This window comes from Hydra vulgaris, chromosome 15, assembly GCF_038396675.1.
Source record: "Hydra vulgaris chromosome 15, alternate assembly HydraT2T_AEP".
In the NCBI taxonomy this organism is placed as follows: domain Eukaryota; kingdom Metazoa; phylum Cnidaria; class Hydrozoa; order Anthoathecata; family Hydridae; genus Hydra; species Hydra vulgaris.
Genome location: NC_088934.1, coordinates 38,311,978 through 38,329,364, shown reverse-complemented (window position 1 = coordinate 38,329,364; position 17,387 = coordinate 38,311,978). Strand labels below are relative to the sequence as shown.

General features: G+C 29.9%; 1 protein-coding gene across 4 annotated transcripts in view; it reads right to left on the bottom strand.

Annotated features, from left to right (window-relative positions):
- Positions 1-17,387, bottom strand: part of LOC100208547 (kinesin-like protein KIF15) — a 91,579-nt gene that overhangs the window by 7,426 nt on the left and 66,766 nt on the right. For 2 of the 4 annotated variants that reach the window (XM_065819170.1, XM_065819169.1), the window contains exons 26-31: positions 15,858-15,932; positions 15,624-15,701; positions 9,183-9,413; positions 8,231-8,314; positions 3,374-3,472; positions 3,113-3,154 (exon numbers count right to left, since the gene is read on the bottom strand). In XM_065819170.1, coding sequence (XP_065675242.1) covers positions 3,113-3,154; positions 3,374-3,472; positions 8,231-8,314; positions 9,183-9,413; positions 15,624-15,701; positions 15,858-15,932 — 609 coding nt within the window. The remainder of the gene's footprint in view (positions 1-3,112; positions 3,155-3,373; positions 3,473-8,230; positions 8,315-9,182; positions 9,414-15,623; positions 15,702-15,857; positions 15,933-17,387) is intronic. The other 2 variants (XM_065819172.1, XM_065819171.1) reach the window with 1 other exon arrangement.

The window sequence follows — 17,387 nt, the reverse complement described above, 5'->3', positions numbered from 1 at the left end:
TCACACATTCTTTCAGATGTTGAAAGTTTTAAGGATTATATGTGTAAAATTTGCTCTTTAAAAAACCCTATAAGAAGAAACTTAATGGTGTTAGATCACATGATCATAATGGCCAATTAACAGTTCCTTTTGAGAAATTATTTGATTACCAAGTTCCTTGTTCAAAAGATTGTTTTGTAATCTGTTGCTGTAAAATGTTGTACCTGTTAAATCATATACTGCACATCAATATGCATGGTTGTACCATCCAGTTAAAACTACATATACTGCTCTAGCAAAAAATTAATAAACATTCGATAACAAGCAACATTCACATTAACAGCTTCAGTATCATTTTCTAAGAAACATGGACCAAACAATCCACTATACCAAAAACCAAACAGTTACTTTTTGTGGATATATGTTTATCCAATATTGGGTATAAATTTTCTTCACACCAGATTCAACAACTTTGTTTGTTTATATTATAACTAGGCTTTTGCTACAAAAAATGATGGTTATTTTAACAAAGTGATTTTTAGTGATGAAGCACATATTGAAATTGGTGGATCCACCATTTTCAAAATGTTCTTTATCACTAAAAATTACTTTGTTAAAAAAACATCATTTTCTGTAGCAAGAGCCCAATTAAATAATGTAATCCAATTAGTCAATGTAATTCATTATCAGCAATGTAATCCATTATCAGTTGGCAACAATAGTTGCATTAACAGTATTTTGTAAGCCTTTAGGTGAAGATCCTTATGCAAAATATTGAATAAAGTGGTTTGTTTTATGCATAATTACTGTGAATGATGACGAATTGATGTGTTTGACTCTTCACTAACACTTTCCTGACAACAATATTTTTGACGACAACAACAATGTCTTCTTGGGAACGACTACCACAATAGATTTTAATTTTTTGATCTTGAATTATTTCCTTAAATTTATTCATAATATTTTAAATAGAGCTTGTCGGACAATTTGGTTTTCCATATTTTGTTAAAAATTTTCTTCAAACAACATAATTTTCATTAAATTTAACGTAATTTTTACTAAATTTGAAATGATTTTCAACAATGAAGACGTTTTGCTCAATCATATATATTCTCTATACTTACTAACCACATTAAAAATACATAAATTTCTAGTTAAACAATGATAAAAGCAATAATATATAAAAAAAAGAAAGAAAAAGATTATGATGATTTCAACTGTCATTATCATCCTGACATGACTTGTTTGTTAGTAACATCATTCAGTAACATCTAGAATTGAAAAGCAGTCACAACTAAATTAAGAAAAGTTTGATTCATTAGAAGTGTTTAAATATATGGAAGTTTTTATCCCTCCTATAGTGTTGCAAGAAATATTCCAGTTTTAAAATGACAAGACGTTTCATTAATGAAATAGGAGTTTGGTGCAGAATTTAACTCTTGTTACATTGGTGAAACATCGTTTGATTTTAAAACTCAAATATTTGAACACTCTAAGGTATAGTTAATTATGTCATGTTAATTATGATGGTCTAAATCATCATTAATTTTTTTACTTAATATGATTTCCTTTTATTAATGCTTAACTGGAAATTTATTAAATTTTAATTGGTTTTTGTAAGAATAGTATAATTAATGCTTTTTAATTGATTTTATATTTTATTGATATAAGCACAGGAAATTTTTGTACCTTGAAACTGACGATGACTAGTATATAGTCAAAAAATGTATTTTAAAGAGAAAAAATTTGACTTTTTTTCAAATAATTTTTCATTATGTGCTGTCTAATTTTTTTTGTTGTTGGTATTTTGACAAACTATAAGAATAAAATCTCCAATACACTCAAGTAAGTAACTAACTTTTTAGTGACTTCCCATTGTGTTTATTTACTCTTCATTCAATTACAGATTTTAGCCATTTCCAGGGACAATGTCCCATTATCATTGTAATTGGAGAGTCATTCAGAGAATGCATAAAGAAATAAGTACTATTATACTCACTTTTCAATTACTATTGCATTACCTTATTATTTGATTCTATCTTTATTTTACTTTTGTTAGTACACAATAATACTAATACTAACAATATTAATACACATTAATAGCAACACTTTCAGATCAGGTCAGGTTCAGGATTATCACAATCACCTTGCTACTAGTAATATGTATTTTATTACAAATGACTGATAGTAAAGTTTTCCAAACTCTGTTATAGCTCTCAGAGTTCTGTAAATATTGTTATTGCGACTTTAATGCTCATTAAAATAAATGAATCTGCTGGCAAGCAAGTTGTTCTGTATTTCTCAACCTTTTATCCAAATATTTAACTTTTAATTTAACGTGACTCTTTTCCAGACAAGCCAATACACTTAACTTTAACCCTTAAATTGTGTCTTGTTTTTGATCTGAGCTTGTCTTCTGTTTCTCCTTGTGTAGTTGCTATATCTAATTGTAATAACTGCAAGGTTTGCATTTGCTATGATTGATTTCTCTTTACTGTGCTTATAATTTTCTTACTCCATTGCCTATTTTTATGTTCCATTCTCTACCTCTACAAATTTCTTATTTGTTCCTGTATGGAACACTGTTATTATATTGGCGGTCTTCTAGCGATGCTCTTTCTCTTCTAGAGAAAATCCAAAAACATATTATAAATGTAGTTAGACCAGCTTTATTTGCCAAGCTTATGCCTCTCTCCCATTGTTGTAAGATTGCATCTCTTTCTCTTTTTTACAAACTATATGATGGTTGCTGCTCAAACAAGCTATCAGCTTTAGCTCTATCAACCAAAACTTATTCTCACTTAACTCATCATTCAGCAAAGTTGCATTTTTTTTTAAAATTGGACCATTTATACTTTAAAAACTTTTATTTATCTTTTTTTTTTTCATGCAGTTTAATGCTTTCGAAATCTCTCCTTTCTTCATGTTTTCCTGACTCATACAACCTACAACTTTTAAAGTCTTCTACCAACCACTTTGTTGCTTTTGAACACTATTATTTGTTTTCTAGTAACTACTAACTTAATAGTAGTTGCTTGCAGCCTTGTTGAAAAGGAATTTGTTAAAAAAAGTAGAAGTAAAAACAAAACAAATACAATAATTAACACAAAATTAATTTTGTTGTTCAGCTTACAGTTTTTTTATTGAGATCTTCTTTTAATAATTCATGATTTTCCTAAACAAAATATGATAGTTAATATATATATATATATATATATATATATATATATATATATATATATATATATATATATATATATATATATATATATATATATATATATATATATATATATATATATATAATAGTTAAAAAGGACATCATGAAATATATTAAAAAGTTAAACCGAAGAAGTATAAATAAATTAAATACAAAAAGATTTTAAAAAATTACTTCAAGAACTTTTAACTCTTTGTTTTTTTCAGCTATAATAAGAAAACAGTTATCCAACTGATCTCTTAGATTAGAAACATCTTCTTTAAATGTTAACACCTTTAAAAAAATGAGTGAAATATGATTGTATAAAAATTTTTTGTTAAATAATAATAAAAAAAACTTTTTTATATTATTTTATTATAATTAAATTTTTTGGATGTAAATTAATCACAAAACTTATTATATTAACTTTATAATCTTCATTTAAATTAAAATTAATCATTAAAAGTTTTTTCCATAAAAAAAATTGATTAGAAAAAGGTTATTATTTCTTATAAATTTTTTATGATGCAAAACGATTCTGTTGCTATGCTGATTCTACTGCGCATTTTAGTTGGCATAGCAATAAAATATTTTTCTCTTTTCAATACTAAAAATGGAAACTTTAATCCCAAAACTTTTTTAGATTTTAATAAGTATAATAGCTGAATAGAAAATATCTTTGTAAGCTTATTCCACACTAAACTTTTCTATACTTTTTTCCTTATATAAATATCCTAGCTGTCTGGACCTGTAAAATACGGGTCATCACCAAACTGACTATTTCTACATTTATCTATTCCATATCGATAATATCTAAACATATTTTTTATATACTTCAGTATTTTTTAATCAACCATAGAATAACAACTCATAAAAAAAAAATTACTTTGAGAGCAAAAAAAAATTAACATACACACCTTTTCCGCATACATAGAGCTTATAAGAGATTTATAAATAGTTTGTTTATCACTTACATACATAACTTCAATAGCTCAGTGGTTTAGTGTGCTGTCAATGGTGTCGGTTTGCTAGGGTTCCAATCCTCACTTTAACACAATACATTTTCGATTGTTTTAATTTGGCCATATATACTCATAGGAAAAAATTAAATATAGCATAAAAGACTTTTAACTGTTAAAATAAAATTTTGAAACTTTTGCAAGTTATGAGCTATTTTTAATTTTTGCCTCCACAGCAGCACTTTCTGTAGTAGTAGGACAGGCAAATTAATTTTTTTCTTTATTGAGTTTCAGACAATCAATTTTTTTTCCAGACCATCTGCAGCTTATTAGAATTAATTACCTAAGCACATTGATAATGTAAGCATCTCTATCACGGCATATGTGCAACAAATTTCTCCTGGTGTTTTGATGCTTTTAGAAATAAAGTTTTTTTCTATTTTCTCCCTTTTGTTTGTTTTGGTATATAATAACTTTATATTTGTTATGTATATAATATCAATAAAACTTCAAAAATGTTTTATTTTGTATTTAAAAAAAAAAAAAATTAAAAAAAAAAGTGCAAGCTTAAGTATTTGAAACACAGAGATGCATGTTTGAAATGCTGCAAGCTAAACTTTCAGCCATTAAGATATATTGTACCATAATTGTTTTAATAGTGTTTAATAATTTTTAAAACAGCAAATAAATCAAAATTAAGAGATATTGCCACATTGCAATTTTTGAAAAAAAGTTAAACCGTAAAACTTGATATATGTTTTAACATGACATAATTTGAAGTTTACATAAATTAGATATTTGCATACACTTACATTCACGTTTTCTTATAAAAGTGCTGTGACTCTTTACTGCCATTACCTCAGTTGCAATGATTGCCAATAGTCCAGAGTGAAACACGCTCAAAATGGCACTACCACAACTACTATCACCTACTCCACAACTACTCCACAACTACTATCACTACTATCACTACTACTATTACTACTACTACTACTACTACTACTACTACTACTACTACTACTACTACTACTACTACTACTACTACTACTACTACTACTACTACTACTACTACCACCACTATACTTTATATTAGTTGTTTATCTTACAAAATGCCTAAAAAGTGCTGTGTAGTTGCTTGCAGAAGCGATTACAAAAAGAAAAAAAATGACGATAATGAAGAGGGTCTTATAACTGATATATAACAGTATTTAACTTTCCCTCAGACATAGATTTATGCTCTCAATGGATCAAATTAATTAGTTTATTAAATGAGGCAAAATTCAGTATACTTTACAAATAATCCTATTCCAACAATTTATACAAATAAACATTGTTTTATAAAGCCATCTTTATTTCCTACACTTGCAGCTTTAAGAAAGATTCCTACAAAAAGACCTTAATCTTATTTATTGCTTGATGAAACAGTGGTTTTCAAAAAACAAGATAAGATTTGTTTAGTAAATAACTTGACTTGAACTTTAACAAATTTGCCCTCAAAATTTTTATATTTAAGAACATATATGGTGGCATTATTCATTATAGTGCTATTATTGAAAATATAACACTAAAATTGAAAGCATCAGTGTTGATAACAATCTGCAAGTAAAGTTATACCATAAAGGAAATTTGATACCTCTTCCCCAATGATCTATATCCTTTATTGTTAGAACATGTCCTGAAACAAACATTTCTATTTTGGTTTTGAAATTGGTTAATGACTGAAAGTGAAGAGTGTCTAACAAACCTTTTTGATGCTAATTTTAAAATTTGTGCTATTATTAGAGACAACCATTCAACCAATTGTACATTAAAACTTCAACCAATCAACTTGCATTTAAAAAAAAACTCATTATCAAGAGCATTATCAAGAGTAATTCTACAAAGAACTTTTTTTTTTTAATTATGGACAAAACAAAATTTACACACTTGATAGTGTACACCACCAAAAATAATCTATTACATTTAAAGAGGTTTATTTTTCTAAGATTCAATTTTGATAAATTAATAAAATTAAAAAATAATCAGCATAAAATCTCTAATTAAAGAAACTCTGGCATTGAATACATGGTTTAATAATGAAGAACCAGTAAATAATGATACAAAAGAACTAAAAATAGCTTTACTTTTATTACAAAATGAAATAGAAGAATATGATTTATGTAAAAGTTCAAAGGAAGTTGTTATTCATGTTGCTGTTATTTTTCTAAAGATAACTTTTGGTGAACTATGTTTTGTTAAAATATATTTGCTTGCTTTAATATTTGGATAATATTAGTTTTCATTTTTAATATCATGAAATTAAATCAAAAAACTGGCCTACTGTTTTTCAGACTTGTAAATAACAAGTCTGTGTATTTAAATAGGCCATAACATATATATACAACCCTCGGAATTAGGAAAAATGAGGTCGGCAATAATTTGCAGACCTCATAGCCATGATATATATATATATCATGGCTTAAATACTTGTTGCTAGAGCTGAACTTTTCAGTTTGTTGGTATATTTAGTTGGTATAACTAGTTAATAGAATAGTTCTTTTGTGATGTCTGATATGCGAAATAAGAAACATATTGTACCATGTTTTTAATAGGTTCAGTTGAACCTCCGCTTGAGAGTATATTCATATAAAAAGAAGATATTTTGTTAGTTTGAAGAAGACTTGCTTGCGAGTCCGAAAAACAGTGAGCTAGTTTTTACAATTTTAATTTTATTATATATATATATATATATATATATATACATACAGTATCGGACAAAACGAATGCATCCAAATAATGCTAATTTAGTTTCTTTATATAAAAGTGCTGCATTTTTTCAATTTAGAGAAATAACTATGTAGCTGTTTAGAGACAAAGTTCTTCAAGTTTTATTCATCACAAAGTTCATTATTTGTACACGAAAATGAATAAATTAATCAAAAGTATTAAAAAAAGTTGATTTCCTTTTGGACAAAACAAGTGCAACTCGACAAAATGTTGACCAAGCTGTATTTCGCTATCAATATTTCGTGGCAAATCCTTTGTTGTCGATCACAGCCTTGCATCTTCGAGCCATAGATTCGATCAGGTGATCAATGAAACTTTATGGAATCGCTGCCCAGGCCTTTTGGATTTGTTCAAACAGTTGATCCATATTACGAACACCTTCACAATTAATTCTGCGGTTGACGATCTCCCACAGGTTCTCGATAGGGTTGAGATCCGGAGATTGAGGCGGCCAATCTATCACCAAATGTTTCTGGATATTTCTGGATGCTACTGGATGCTTCAAGATGCTTCTTCTGGAAACTTCTGGAAGCTTCTGCAAACTTCTGGAAACCTCTTGATACTTCCTTTAACTATTAAAAAACTTCCGTGACGTTGACACGGACCAGACTTAAGAAAATGAAACAAACCAAAAAAGTTGCACTTGTTTTGTCCGCTGCAAAATGGCACTTGTCAATGAAATTCTGCCTATGTGCTGTCACCTGTCAGCTGATTGCTCATGTCATGGTATGCTATGACTCCAGACTCCTGAACTGTTTGCTGTGGTAGTATAGTTCGTTTCGTTTTTAAGACATGTAAAATTAGGAACACTTTTGAGCATTGTTCGATGTTGGTTGCAAATGTTTTGTCCAATACTGTGTGTATATATGTATATATATATATATATATATATATATATATATATACATATATATATATATATATATATATATATATATATATATATATATATATATATATATATATATATATATATATATATATATATATATATATATACACACATATATATATATATATATATATATACATATATATATATATAAATATAAATATATATATATATATATATATATATATATCAGCCCTCAGAATTAGGGTTGGCATTTGGCAATGCTGACCTGGTTTCTATGTTTTATGGTAACCCCTTTGGGTCAAATTTTTTGGCCAACCTCTACCAGTTTGAGGTCGGCAATAAATTGCCAACCTCATTTTTCCTGATTTCGAGGGTTGATATATATACATATAAACATATGCATATGTATATATATATGTATATATATATATATATATATATATATATTATTTTTAAATATAAATATCTTACATCTTTTTCCCTTTCCTCTTTTTCTTTAGCAAGTTTGCTGCTTTCACACTGCAATGCTTCAGTAAGTTTTGTGATTTTAACTTTCTATTAAAAGTGATTTAATAAAACAACATGAAAAATATAAAATATATTATATAATAAACTTATAACACTCACAAAAATTTAAATCCAATAATAATAAAAATTTAAACAGATAATATTTTAAAATAACATGATGACATACTTTCACTAAACTATATAGTTATGTTTTTGTATTTTAATAAAATTAATTTTACTTTTAATAAGAGTTAATAACATCTGATATTATATGCATTGCAGATATACAGATTTAAATCCATATAATATTAGTACTTCTTGTCTACTTAAATTTGATTATTATTATTTTTTTTTATTATTTGAATGATATTTTGAAAGAATTAAAAATAATAAAATAACTTTTTTTTTCTTTCCTCATACAATCATATGCTAACCTACCAGTTTGTGTAGACACACTCATGTTCAGTATCCCTATTTTAGCATAACCTCATCAGTAATGAGTTAACCTTTTGAGATAAATTTTTTTAATAGTAAACTGAAAAACAAAGTTCTGAAATCACAAGTAATTTACACTGCTTAAATTCCATTAATTGGTATCATAATAATGCCATTTTAATTACAATGATACTATTATTTAAATGCAATTAATTTAATTAACTTGACTGCAAATATAAATATTTAAATGAAATTAACCAAAACCTTTTAAAAATGTTAATACAATTAGGTATATTATTGTTTATTTCATTAAAAGTATAACTCAACATTTTGGAGGTAAACAATACCATGTTGACTTATGACTATTTTGAGTTCCCACGTATTTTATGTCAAATTTATTTATATTAAAAATTTGAAAAAAAAATCTATAACTTAATCCTTAAACTTAAATCCCAAACATTATAAAAAAAAACAGTTGGACCTTTTTTTTAAAAGAACTTTGTAGCAAATCATGCTGTTGTTTAATATCTTCAAGCTCCAGAGTCAAAGAAGATGTTTGTGATTCTTTGTCTATTATGGTGGTTTGCAACTCTTGAACTGTCTTCATAAAATTATTAATTGCCTCTTTGTCTGCCATATTCATCCATTTTTGAGCTACAACTTCAGATCGTGATTTTTCTAAGTCTCCTTGCATTCTCTCTAATAACTGATTCTAAAATATTTAAAGTTTTATAGTTCAATAGTATAAGTTCAAAACAGCTTGATCATTGTTTTAGCATATATATATATATATATATATATATATATATATATATATATATATATATATATATATATATATATATATATATATATATATATATATATATATATATATATAACACATAAATTGAGATCATTAATTTAGTGAAACTGAGATCATTAATTAATGTGAAAACCAGATTTTAAAATTTTTAGTGAAATATAAGACAAATAACCTAAGCAAATTTTTTTCAAATTCAAATTTTAAAACCAGATTTGGATTTTTTATAAAATTTTAATGTTTTTAATTACCCCAAACTTTTTTTTTTTGAAATTTTGATCCTAGTTTTCCACACAACTGCTTAAAGTTAACACCCAAAAGAGTTTAGCAAAAATTATGTCAAAGGACTGAAGAAGCTGCAACATCAGATATTGCCAAAAGGGAAGAATTCCTTCATGGAACAGCCTTAGTAAGGCTGATAGATTTGATGCAACCTAATTCCAGCTCTATTATTATTTAATATTTTTTTTTTAATTTTAATTAGATAATCAAAAGTTAAACTTTTTTTTTAAGTTTAAAAAAAGTTAAGTTAATCGATAAGAATGCATTTTGTTGAAAAGCCCGGGTCTTTTTAACAAAAAAAAATCAACTTGGATTGTTGAAAAGAACTTGGAACTTTGTAAAAGTATGACAAAATAATAATATTTGACACATATTGAAAAATTGTTCTTATTCACAAATTTTAAGCCATCAACATTGTAATAATATAATTGTAATAATCAAATACAAAATAACAGTTATAGTTTTAAGATAACGATATAAATTTTCACCAGTATTGAAGATTTTTCCATTTTATGATGAATAATTTATTTAAATTTTAGTTCATATTTAAAGCTAATATCTAAATAATTTGAGCATTATCTAAATTAAATGGAGAATGTATAAATTAGAGGATGTGTCAATGCAATACCTAAATTGGAGGATGTATCAGGATTAATAGTGACTTTGCAAGTTTTAAACAAAGAGTGAATCTTTGTAAAGTCTTTTAAATTGTTTTCTGTTTTATTTATTTTCCCCTTTGTCTTGAGTTTCTTGATGAAGCATGTGACTGGTACTCTTTCTTTTTTCGCTATTGGTCTAAGTTTGAAAATGTTCATTTCTGAATATTTTTCTCTGTATACTCTGAGAATACTTCTTGTCAGTTTCTATCTGTTGACCAGCCTTGCATCTCTTCTTCATTTATTAGGCTGGCGCAGATATATTTTCAATACATTGTTTACAGTTTAGGATGTTGAACGCTGGACCTTCTTGACTCAATGAATGGGTTTTGCTTGTGTCTCTGTTTTTATGACTAGGCAACTCATTCTATTATCTCCTAATAAGGGTACAGCTCTAAAACTTAGTTTTATGGTTCTGAGGCCGGCTGGTAGTCAGGTTTCCCGAACTCTGTGGTAGCTCTCAGAGAGGCTGATTCCATCAACAGCTGAAAAATATCAGAGTATTAACAGCACCATACTGCACATGGATGGTGTCCCTGTTTGTTCTTTTAGTGTGCATTGTTGAGGTCACATTTGGAGCTCTTTGTAACAACTTTATTCAGGATTTATTAATAGTAATTTTGCAAAGTTCACCAGACCTACTTGCTCTTTGTGAGACTAATTTGAGTTCAGCTGTCTCATTTTGTGATCTTAGTGTTGATGGTTATCTTCCTTTAACTTGTAAAGACTCCATTAGTCAATGCTTGGTCTGGGCATTTACATTCCCAAGAATTCACCTACTTTATATTTTATATTTCGGTCAGGTCAAATTATCCTGCTACTGGCAACATATAACCCAGTACAATCTGCTTCATGTCCTGCTGCCTTACGGATACGCCTTTTTAAGCAAAGGCTAGGAGATGCCAACTCCGACTTAAAATACCCCCTGCCTTAGGGCTCTTGGTTGAGTAAAGGCTACAGAAGGTGTCTCGATAAAAATACTCATCTTGGGCAGATGTTAAATGCATCCGGCTACTGTCTTGTAGAAGGCCTCCTAGGCAAAGACTTAAGGGGTAAACAGTTTCTATCTGTTGACCAGCCTCGCACCCCTTCCTCATCTATTAGGCTGGCACAGATGTATTTTTAATACATTGTTTCCAGTTTAGGATGTTGAATGCTGGATCTTCTTGACTCAATGCATGGGTTTTGCTTGTGTCTCCGATTTTATGACTAGGCAACTCATTCTATTATCTCCTAATGAGGGTACAGCTCTAAAACTCAGTTTTATGGTTCTGAGGCCGGCTGGTAGTCAGGTTTCCCGAACTCTGTGGTAGCTCTCAGAGAGGCTGATTCCATCAACAGCTGAAAAATATCAGAGTATTAACAGCACCATACTGCACATGGATGGTGTCCCTGTTTGTTCTTTTAGTGTGCATTGTTGAGGTCACATTTGGAGCTCTTTGTAACAACTTTATTCAGGATTTATTAATAGTAATTTTGCAAAGTTCACCAGACCTACTTGCTCTTTGTGAGACTAATTTGAGTTCAGCTGTCTCATTTTGTGATCTTAGTGTTGATGGTTATCTTCCTTTAACTTGTAAAGACTCCATTAGTCAATGCTTGGTCTGGGCATTTACATTCCCAAGAATTCACCTACTTTATATTTTATATTTCGGTCAGGTCAAATTATCCTGCTACTGGCAACATATAACCCAGTACAATCTGCTTCATGTCCTGCTGCCTTACGGATACGCCTTTTTAAGCAAAGGCTAGGAGATGCCAACTCCGACTTAAAATACCCCCTGCCTTAGGGCTCTTGGTTGAGTAAAGGCTACAGAAGGTGTCTCGATAAAAATACTCATCTTGGGCAGATGTTAAATGCATCCGGCTACTGTCTTGTAGAAGGCCTCCTAGGCAAAGACTTAAGGGGTAAACAGTTTCTATCTGTTGACCAGCCTCGCACCCCTTCCTCATCTATTAGGCTGGCACAGATGTATTTTTAATACATTGTTTCCAGTTTAGGATGTTGAATGCTGGATCTTCTTGACTCAATGCATGGGTTTTGCTTGTGTCTCCGATTTTATGACTAGGCAACTCATTCTATTATCTCCTAATGAGGGTACAGCTCTAAAACTCAGTTTTATGGTTCTGAGGCCGGCTGGTAGTCAGGTTTCCTGAACTCTGTGGTAGCTCTCAGAGAGGCTGATTCCATCAGCTGAAAAATATCAAAGTATTAACAGTGCCATGTTGCGCATGGATGGTGTCCCTGTTTGTACTTTTTGTGCATTGCGGAGGCCACATTTGGAGCCCTTTGTTATGGCTTAGGGTTTATTAGTAGTAATGAGGCAATTGCTTGGGCTATTAAACAGTGTTCTGAGTACTATCTATGCTTTGAGTCAAGTTCTTCAATCTAAATTTAAAATAAATAAAGTACCAAAAACTATAAAACACAAAAAACCATCATCATCAACAAGTTCTCTAAACCTATCATTTACTAATATTCGTGGTCTTCGAAGTAACTTTTCTTCTGTTGAGTCTTATCTTTTGCAAAATTCACCAGACCTACTTGCTCTTTGTGAGACTAATTTGAGTTCAGCTGTCTCATTTTAGTGTTGATGGTTATCTTCCTTTAATTCGTAAAGACTCCAATAGTCACATGCTTGGCCTGGGCATTTAAATTCGTAAGAATTCACCCATTTGTCGTGAAACTAGGTTTGAATCCACAGACTATTCTTTCATATGCTTTCGTTTAGCACCACTTCACTCTATTGCCTTTCTATTTGTTCTATATTGCTCTCCTTCATCTCAAGACTGCACTCTTTTTGATGTTATTTCTGATCATATTGACCAAGCCCTCTCTCTTTTTCCATCAGCTAATATAGTTGTTGTCGGTGACTTTAATGCTCACCACACTGAATGGCTTGGCTCTAGTGTCAGTGATTCTGCAGGCATTAAAGCCCACAACTTTTGCCTTTCACAATCCCTAACTCAAATAGTCAACTTTCCAACTCGCTTTCCTGACAACCCAAATCATTTTCCTTCTCTACTCGACTTATGTCTTGTTTCTGATCCTAGTCAGTGCTCAGTTTCTCCACATTCACCCTTAGGTGCTTCTGATCAGTTTGATCTCTCTAAAACTAATATCTCATTCTTCTTCATCACCTGAATCCCCCTATTATTGTACCTCTTACAACCACAGTAAAGCTGACTGGGATTCTTTCCGTGATTTTTATTGTTAGAAAATCCTTGGGTAGATATCTTTTGTCTTCCTGTCAACAAATGCGCATCTTACATAACTTCGCGGATTCAGGCTGGAATCTTTTGTTCCCTCTCCACGATTCCAGGTCAATCCTCACTCTCCTCCATGGTTTTCCTCTCACTGTGCTGCTGCGATTGCCAATCAAAACAGTTACTTCCATATTTATCAGCAAAACAATTCTCCAGAAAACAGACGTCTGTTTATTACTGCTAGAAACCATTGTAAAAAGGTTTTGTCTAACGCCAAAGCCCGCTATTCTCAGGTCATGAAATCTCGTATCTCATCTCAAAAATTAGGCTCTCATGACTTCTGGAGAATTTTTGATAGTATTAATAATAAGGGAGAATCTTTAATTCCACCTCTCTTATATGGTTCAGACTTTGTCACCTCACCTAAAGACAAAGCTGAATTGTTTGCTAAAAACTTTTCATCAATATCATCTGTTGACTCCACTAGTTGCATTCTACCTGAAATTGCCAACAAACAGGTTGATCCATTGCCTGACATTCGCATCACTCCAGCTTCTGTATCTAAAGTGATTTCCTGCCTAGACTCTTCTACAGCTTGTGGCCCGGACAACATACCTGTTATTGTCTTGCAGAAGTGTTCTCCGGAGCTGTCGTCTATACTCTCAAAACCATTCAACAAGAGCTTATCAGTCTTGTTTTCCAGCCTGCTGGAAAGCAGCATCTGTTATCCCTATCTTCAAAAATTTTGGAGAGTGATCTGATTCGTCTAACTACCATCCCATAAATCTTCTTCCTATCATAAGCAAGGTTTTTGAATCTTTAATTAACAAACACTTAATTTCTCATCTTGAATCTAATAACTTACTTTCTGACCATCAATATGGATTTCGATCTTCTCGTTCTACAGCAGATTTGCTAATAGTATTAACAGATAGGTTTTATCGTGCATTAATAAAGGTGGAGAGGTTAAGGCCATCGCTCTTGACATTTTAAAAGCTTTTGATCACGGTTTGATCTCTCTAAAATTATTATCTCATTCTTCTACATCATCAGAATTTTCCTATCATCATACCTCTTACAACTACCTTAAAGCTGACTGGGACTATTTCTATGATTTTCTTTGTGATGGCCCTAGGGTGGAAATCTTTCATCTTCCTGCTGACAGGAACATGAAAGATTTCCACCCTAGGAAATCTTTCATCTTCCTGTCAGCAGGAAGATGAAAGATTTCCTAGCGCTTCTTACATAACTTTGTGGGTTGAGACTGCCATGGAGTCTTTTATTCCCTCTCGATAATTCCAGGTCAATCCTCACTCTTCTCCATGGTTTTCCTCACATTGTGCTGCTGCAATTTCTAATCAAAATCGTTACTTCAATATCTATCAGCAAAACAATTCTCCAGAAAACAGACGTCTGTTTATTACTGCTAGAAACCACTTTAAAAAGGTTTTGTCTAACGCCAAAGCCCGCTATTCTCAGGTCATGAAATCTCGTATCTCATCTCAAAAATTAGGCTCTCGTGACTTCTGGAGAATCTTTAATTAAGGTTTTTATGTTTCAACTGATTTATAAACCTAACTATGTGCTACAGCTATGTGCTTCAACTAACTGAGGGATAAACCTAACTATGTGCATCAACTAACTGAGGTTTAAACCTAACTATGAGCTAAAACTTTGTGCTTCGACGAATTGAGGTATAAATCTAACTATGTGCTACAACTAATTGAAACCTCAGTTAGTTGAAGCACAAAACTATAACAAAGTAGTGACTTTTTCTGACTAAAATACTTACACAATTGGATTTAAATAAAATATCTTATAACCATGTTACTCCTCTGATACTTAACTGATACAATGTAAACAAAGAAGATCATGAATAACTTTGTCAAGTATCACCTTTTCAAATAGTAAAGTAAATCACTGAAATGAAAAGATTATGGTTAATCGCCAAAATCTGAAACCTATGGTCACTCACCTGGTCATCAAGTTTGTTTGCTGCTATGTTCAACTCTTCTCGCAAAGCATTAATTGTCTCAACAGATCTCATTAGCTCCTATTTGAAACAGTTTATTTAAAAGCAGAACAAAAGAAAAAAAAAAAAAAAATTAAAACAAAATAAAAATAATCAGTAAAATAAAAATATGAATTAACAATAAAAATTAACAAACAAAATACAAAAATTAAAAAACTCTAAATTAAAAAACCACACCGCATGCTTGTCTTCTTGAGAAAGCTTCATTTTCATTTCCATTTCCATTTCATTGTTAAGCTTCTCAAGAGCAACCTATTATTTCAAATAAAATGAAAATAATTATGAAATGATATTATAAAATCAAGACCAAAAACAAAAATTTATTTTATTGTTTTATTTTAAAGAGTACAACCAGTAGTCAAAAATTAAGACCTGTAGTCAAAAAGTACAACCAGTAATCAAGGAAATGAACAGTAGTCAAAAAGTACGACCAATAGTCAAAGTGATGACCAGTAGTCAATGAGTATGACCAATAATAAAAGAATACCACCAGTAGTCAAAATATTCAAAAAAGTAGTTGACAGAAATAGACACAAAAATTAATAAAATAAAAATAAATACAATCAAAAAACCAAAATAAAAACTTTAAAATAACTTTAAATCCAAGAATAATTCACAAGAACTGACAAACGCCGACATGCAAATTTTTGATATAACATAGTTGAAAAACAAACAAAGCCATTTAGCAATCTTAGAAAACAAAACCATTTAGCAATCTTGAAAGAAAATTAGTTAAAGCAATCACAATCGTTAATTTTTATATTCCTGGGTGAAAATATTTATGAAAAAAGATTTTATCATGTTTTACAATGATGTTGACACAAAATAACCTGGTCAGACAAACATTACCTTTAGTTATTTGTCCATCAGAACGGTTAAAACTAACTTTAAAATTAACAAGTGCGCTTTTCAGACCACATGTATCACCAACAAATGATTGTCTTTAAAGTTCAATTATATGTATATGCTTTTGAAGTTGATTAGAGCAGTAATGAGCTTTTATATACCTCATTTATAATTTTTTTTATAACAGTAAGTATTTTATTCTGCACTTGTACTTCTGTACCTGGATTAACATCTGTTTTAAAGAAATAATATTTAAAACATAATAGTTCTAAGAGTTCTGTGAAAGAACTGTTGTCCTGTATGTTGCTATCCTGTATAAATGTCCACAATATGGTAAATTTGAGTTAATTTGCCCCTTGAATACCATACCATCTTACATTAGACACACCTAAATTCTTGATGTAAAATAGTTAAAAAACAATTACTGGATGTTGCAACAATAATTACATTATCTAATTACTCAATGAAAATCAACAAAAGTCAAAGACAAACATTCGATCAATCAGCTAGGGTTTACCTGAAAAAATCTTGCTTCTCACACAGGCAACCATATGTTGCATGTTTTAGAAAGATTTTTTATTTTTTCCTTAAAGTTGATTAACATTTCCTACAAAGTATGTCAGTTCACAAATATTTCACAAATAATGTTTACAAATTTTTAAAACATTTTAAGTTGGTTTAACTTTAGTATTTATATCTTTTACATTTACTTTTTTTATGACAGATGGCTTATACAATGATATATAAATATGTTTTTATAATAGCTTTTGATATTTGGGTTAGCATTACTATGATATAAAACAGTCAAGAAAATGCTGAGACTTGCAAGGTTTGTCTCACAAATCTAGCCTGTGAAACCTG